Below are 5,882 nucleotides of genomic sequence, written 5' to 3'. Positions count from 1 at the left end.
CCAGCCTGGGCGACAGAGTGAGACTCCAACTCAAAAAAATAAAATAAAATAAAATAATAAAAAAATTAACCTAAGCGACAGAGACCCCAAATCTAAATAAATAAATAAATAAACCCCCATAGACAGATGTGTGTGTATACTCACATGCACATATCTAGAAACCCCTACCAAGATGCCAGGCTTACAGGCCCCTATACTATGCTGTCTTCAGGATAATATCACTCTCAGTAATATTAATTTTTCCTCACATACTGGGAGGTCAAGTTCAGATTGCAACTAACCTAGGTAACAGCAAACAGAAACAAAACAGCTCGCTGCTCAAATTTAAAAATACAGAGAAAAAAATTGGTTGGAAAATTAAAGTTACCAAAAGAATTCTTTTTGTCTTTTTTTAGAGATAGAATTTCACTTTTTGCTCTGTCACCTAGGCTGGAGTGCAGTGGCACAATCATCGCTCACTGTAATCTCAAGGGATTCTCCCACTTCAGCCTCCTAGTAACTGGGACTACAACCATGCCTGGCTAATAGTTTTTAAAATTATTTTTAGAGATGAGTTCTCACTATGTTGCCCAGTTTGGCCTTGAACTCCTGGCCTCAAGTGATCCTTCCATCTCAGCCTCCCAAAGTACTAGGTTTATAGGAGTGAACCGCCTTTATAGGGGTGAACCATCTTGCCCGGCCTAAATTTACCAAAAGTATTGATTTAGAATTTCCCCAGAACTACCAGGGGTGAGCATAAATCAATGTGTCAACCGGGCTCGGTGGCTCAACCTGTAATCCCGCGCCTTTGTGAGGCTGAGGTGAGTGGATTGCCTGAGCCCACGGGTTCGAGACCCGCCTTGGCAGCAAGACCTCATCTCTACAATAAATCAAAAAATCAGCCGGGCGTGGTAGCACATGCCTTAATTCTGGCTACTTGGAAGGCTGAGGCGGAAGGATCGCCGGAGCCCAGCAGGTCGAGGTTGTGGTGGCCGGGAGCGGCCACTGCACTCCAGTCTGGGCGAACAGAGTGAGACTCCAACTCAAAAAAAAAAAAAAAAAAAAAAATCAATGTGTTGTATTGTTTCCTGATTAGAGCTTGGGTCAAATTCAGTTCCAACTGTTTGAGGCCATTTTTTTTTTTTTAAATGACAACTCATTGTGCACAGAGGGATGAAACACCCCCAGGGTTTAGGCCTAGTATGTGCTGGTGAAAATCTCTAGCCCTTACTGACTGAGGTTAGCCTGAGGACCTGCAAAGTTCTAAGGTGTACATGGATGGGGAGGACACAGGGCAGGGAGACTTTGAGAATAGTTACTAGAGACCTCAGGTGTTTCTGAAGAGTCATGCCCCAGGAAGTTCCAGGGTGGGGCAGTGTCTTTTCTGCCAGTCATAGTTGCCAACACTTTGATCCCATAGCAGAGACCCATGGGTAGGCATGGAGGTGGCCCCTGGGTTGCAAGCCTGAAGCCTAGCACTGCTCTCTCAGTCCTACCCTACCCCCTGGCCCAGCTGTCCACATATCCACCCCGAGCTTCCTTCTCACCATGGCAGCCCTGTAGGGCTAGCTACCCACTCCTATGCCCTCACGAGTTAGACTTGGAAGGTGTCTAGCCACAACTTCCCAGAATGGTGACAAACTCCAAGTATAGGAAAGTGACCCATTGCTCAGGATCTGTCCATCCCTCCCCCAGAATCAGTCCTGAGGGACCCCTTCTGTGCTTGTCCTCGCAGTCCTACGAGGACCTGGTCCAGCGACTGGAGCCTGTCATCATGGAGCTGGAGAGACAAGAGAATGTGCTAGTCATCTGCCACCAAGCCGTAATGCGCTGCCTCCTGGCTTACTTCCTTGACAAGGCGGCAGGTGTGGGCCTTACCCCTGGGGAGGTGGGGGTTGTGTGTGAGTATAAAGAGATGGGGGAGTGTCACTTGGGCATACCTGGCATGCCAGCCCTCCCCTTCTGTGTCTACAGAACAGCTGCCCTACCTCAAGTGTCCGCTGCACACAGTCCTGAAGCTGACCCCTGTGGCTTATGGTAAGGAAGCTTCCTACACATTGACCCTGGGTTGCCATGACTTTGGATTTCTGCAGGGTCCATGATTTTCTGCAGATTCCTTGAAAGTCACATTAAGAACCCATGTATCCACTACCTTTTCCAATTTGCTTTTGTTGTAAAAAAAAAAAAGTATGTGGCCCCGGAAACCTCCCCAGTGATCTTTCCTTAACCATTACCCACCTGCAAGAGGCACTTTTCTACTGATTTTTCCAAAACTGATTTTTCCTAGGGCCTGGACCTTAAAATATTTTGGTGTTTGAGTTCCACCCTTGCCTCTTGCTGTATCCATAGAGAACTTAGGCGACTTCCTCATCTCTAGGGTTGTAGCTCCTCACTTTTCATATAGGTGTTCTTGGGGGAGTGACTGTGAAACTCAGTGGCAGCTCATGTCATTTTGATGTGTGATAATCCTCTTGTCCCCCATTGCTGTGAGCACCTGGCCCGAGGTTGATTGGGCCTTGTGTGGCAGAGTTGGGTGTGGGGAGTTTGGGGACCCTGAAAACTGAAAGTAAGTGACAGCTTAGGGCTACTGTTCCCCTGACCTCCCTCCATCCCAAGTTAGGCAGCTCGGGGCCTCAATGTGGCCCTGTGTGGGCAGTCACACCTGGACGAGCATGGATCTGACAGGGTGTCTCGTTCTTCCTCTTGGGGCTTCCCAGAGCTGCCTAAAGTGGAAGGACTAGAGTGAGGCTGAGATGGCTGCTCCATTCCACACACCCAGCCTCCTCTTGAGAGAAGTTTCTGTCCTCGGTGGCTCCAGCTTCCTTTGAGGAGGGAGGATGGATTTATATCTTCCTTTTGGCAGGTTGTAAAGTGGAGTCCATATTCCTGAATGTGGCAGCTGTGAACACGCACCGGGACAGGCCTCAGGTAGCAATGGGGTCACTGCTGGGTGGCGGACATGTTCCCAGGGGGGTGTCCAGACATTGCATATGTCAGACCCAGCTGCAGCACCTGCCAGAGGGAGCTTGAGCCTTGTGCTAAGCCTGTTGTCCTATCATCAGGGTTGAGCCTCGGCTCTGGGTGGGGTCCTGCATGTGTCCTTCTCAAGGCCATCTGCCTTGGAGATGGGGAAATTCCTGAAGCTGGACCACCAGTCTAGGAAGTGCCTGAGCAGGAGAATGGTTGGGCTCCCAGGACTTCAGGAGCCATGTGGTTCCCAGCAGTCCCATGGAGGTCTGAGCCAAGGAGAAGAGAAAGAGCCTGGAAACTTTCAGAGGGCAGGTGAGGATTCTCACCCTAGCCCAGGCCTCATGAGCATCTTTTCTAACTCTAGCACCTTTCAAAATTAAAATAGTATCGTGTTTTGTTGAGGACCTTTCCAAGCTCCCTCTGGCAGGGCCATGCACATGCTGAAGGGCTCTCAGCACAGGACAGAGAACTTACTCCTGAGGACTGGTTCACCCCGCCCCCTACCATGTTCCCTAAGTGCCTTGTTGAAGGTAGAAGCTCCTCAAAGTGTTGCCCACAACCCTCTCAATGCCCATGTAGGCACCCTCCACAATGCTGGTTTATTTTCCCACTGAGGCCAAGGGAGGGCCTACCCTTCTGGGACCCCTAGTCCTAGTTCCTGGAGTCTACTGAACCAAGAAGGTTCCTGAGACCTCAGTTATGCCTATTGCCATCCATGATGGGATCTGCTTGGGCCCTGGGTCTCTGCTAGGAGTGAAGGCCTTGGCCTGGACTAAGATACCTGGCCCAACCCGCCGGCTGGCCCTGCTTACCTGCAGCCCCTTGACCTTGAACCTCACAGATGTATGGATGTGTTCTACTCTTTTCCAAGGCTGCTGCCCCAATCAGGACCAATCATCATGCAGGACTCTTTCCCTTTGCTCTGAGAGTCTATGCATTTCTTGGCTGAGTTTAGCCCAAGCCTAATCTGGTACCACAGACCACAGGGGAAGGCATGTCCTAACAGATATCCTTTGTGCTGAGGAAAACCAAGATGATATTGGGCCCCAGCACCGACAGGGTGATGGTGAGAGAGGCCCCTGGGTTGGCAGCCTTTGGGGGTGACCCCACCGGCCCATGACCTTGATATGCTGACAGTCACTCTGCTCACTTTTGAATGGGTGCTACTGAGAGGCAAACTTCTACTAGTCATTGGTTCCTAGATGGTTCTCTTTCAGGTAAACAGGATCCCGGGGTCTCCTGGCCCATCCTTGGGGGTGGATTGTGGTGGGCAAGGGGCCCTCACAGGAAACCTGCCCCACAGTGAGACTTGTACTTGCCCCTGCAATTCCAGTGGCCAGTCCTATGAGCCCAAAATGTGGGCCATGGAGGCTATGTCTCCCTCCCTGAAGATCCGGGCATGTCATATTGCACAGGGCTGTAGCCCAGGTCATTGGTGATTGCTCCTGCAGGTGATGGTTCTGAGGGTCTACAGTTGCGAGGATGGGCCACCAGAATCAGAGGTCACATAGGACAGCCTCATAGAGCTGAGAGAAGTCTTCTATTCCTAAGGCCTGAGACATCTTGAGCTCAGCAGGCCAAGGGTGGATCTAGGCTCTGTGGCTTGGTGGGAACCATCTGCGGCAGAGGACTTCAGGAACTACAGGAGTCCCTCTGCCCCAGTCCTGAGGGGACAATCAGGCTGCAGACTACGAGATGTCAATAAGCTTTTGGAACTACATCTGACACCTGTCTGCCAACACTTTGAGCCAGGAAGGAGGCACTCTCAGAGGCTGAACCCCTTCTCTGCCTCACTTATGAGGATGAAAGCCCCAAGCCTGGGATCTCTCCCCAGCTGACCCAGCCCTGAGACAGGATGTGGGGCATCCTTGCTGTGGGTACTGCCTGGCCTGTTTTCAATGGAGGAGAGAATAGGGTAGCATCCTCCTCCCCCACTTTATTCCATTTTCTGTCCACTCTGTATAGCACAAAGCTCTTGACCTGTGTCTTAGGGAAGTTTAGGGTCTAGAGTCCTGAGGCCAAGGCTTCTGAGGTAAGAATATGAACCTAGATGGGCCACAGCAATGAGGAAACAGACAGCAGTTATCCCATCTATTCCTGCCACAGGATGAGTGTTCTGTGTTTTGTTTTGTTTGTACAGAATGTAGACATCTCGAGACCTCCAGAGGAAGCCCTCGTCACAGTCCCTGCTCACCAGTGACTATGTCTCATGTACCATGACCCCTGGGCAGGTGCTGATCTCTGCAGACGAGGTCATCCCAGGCCCCCGTTCATGTGACAGTCACCATGCAGGACCATTCTTGAAGCTACTTGTGACTAATGGCACCCAGAGCCCCTTCCCCAGCCCACCTGCCTCTTTGTTGACAGTGACAAGGTTTACGTGGTTCCTGATCTGCTGCTAAGAATCACTGGGCCAGATTGCATCTTCACAGGCTGCTGAGAGGTTGCCCAGCACCAGGTTCTTCTATTGCAGTTCTTAGGTGTTTCCTCTCACCAGATTGGTTGGCTTTGTGAAGTGTGAAACCCTAAATGTGAAATGGCAAGTGCTGGCTGGGCACAGTGGCTCATGCGCCTGTAATCCCAGCACTTTGGGAGGCGGAGGTAAGAGGATTGCCTGAGTCCAGGAGTCCAAGACCAGCCTGAGCAACATGGCAAGATCTCATATCTACAACAAATCAAAAAATTAGCTGGGTGTGGTGGTGTGCGCCTGTACTTCCAGCTACTAGGAAGGCTAAGGCAGAAGGATCACTTGAGCCCAGCAGGTCGAGGCTGCATTAGCCATGAGTGTGCCACTGCACTCCAGCCTGGATGATAGAATGAGACTCTGACTCAAAAAAAAAAAAAGGCGTCAAGTACTTGCTGTGATGTTCTCACTGTGACCCCACTGCCTTGGATGGACCTGGGACCCTGTGAAGGGCCTCTACTGTCCTGTC

At 50.9% G+C, this 5,882-nt stretch overlaps 1 protein-coding gene across 4 annotated transcripts in view; it reads left to right on the top strand.

Annotated features, from left to right (window-relative positions):
• PFKFB4 (6-phosphofructo-2-kinase/fructose-2,6-biphosphatase 4) overlaps positions 1-5,522 on the top strand; it is a 59,237-nt gene extending 53,715 nt beyond the window's left edge. For 2 of the 4 annotated variants that reach the window (XM_008058260.2, XM_008058263.2), the window contains 4 exons: positions 1,715-1,844; positions 1,954-2,016; positions 2,843-2,907; positions 5,090-5,366. In XM_008058260.2, coding sequence (XP_008056451.1) covers positions 1,715-1,844; positions 1,954-2,016; positions 2,843-2,907; positions 5,090-5,149 — 318 coding nt within the window. In that variant the 3' untranslated portion in view covers positions 5,150-5,366. Of the gene's footprint in view, positions 1-1,714; positions 1,845-1,953; positions 2,017-2,842; positions 2,908-5,089 lie in introns of all 4 variants that reach the window. The other 2 variants (XM_008058259.2, XM_008058261.2) reach the window with 2 other exon arrangements.
• Positions 5,523-5,882: the final 360 nt, after the last annotated feature.

Source organism: Carlito syrichta, unplaced genomic scaffold (assembly GCF_000164805.1).
Source record: "Carlito syrichta isolate Samal-C Ts95f unplaced genomic scaffold, Tarsius_syrichta-2.0.1 Scaffold303270, whole genome shotgun sequence".
NCBI lineage: Eukaryota > Metazoa > Chordata > Mammalia > Primates > Tarsiidae > Carlito > Carlito syrichta.
This window is presented reverse-complemented; position numbering and strand designations above follow the sequence as displayed.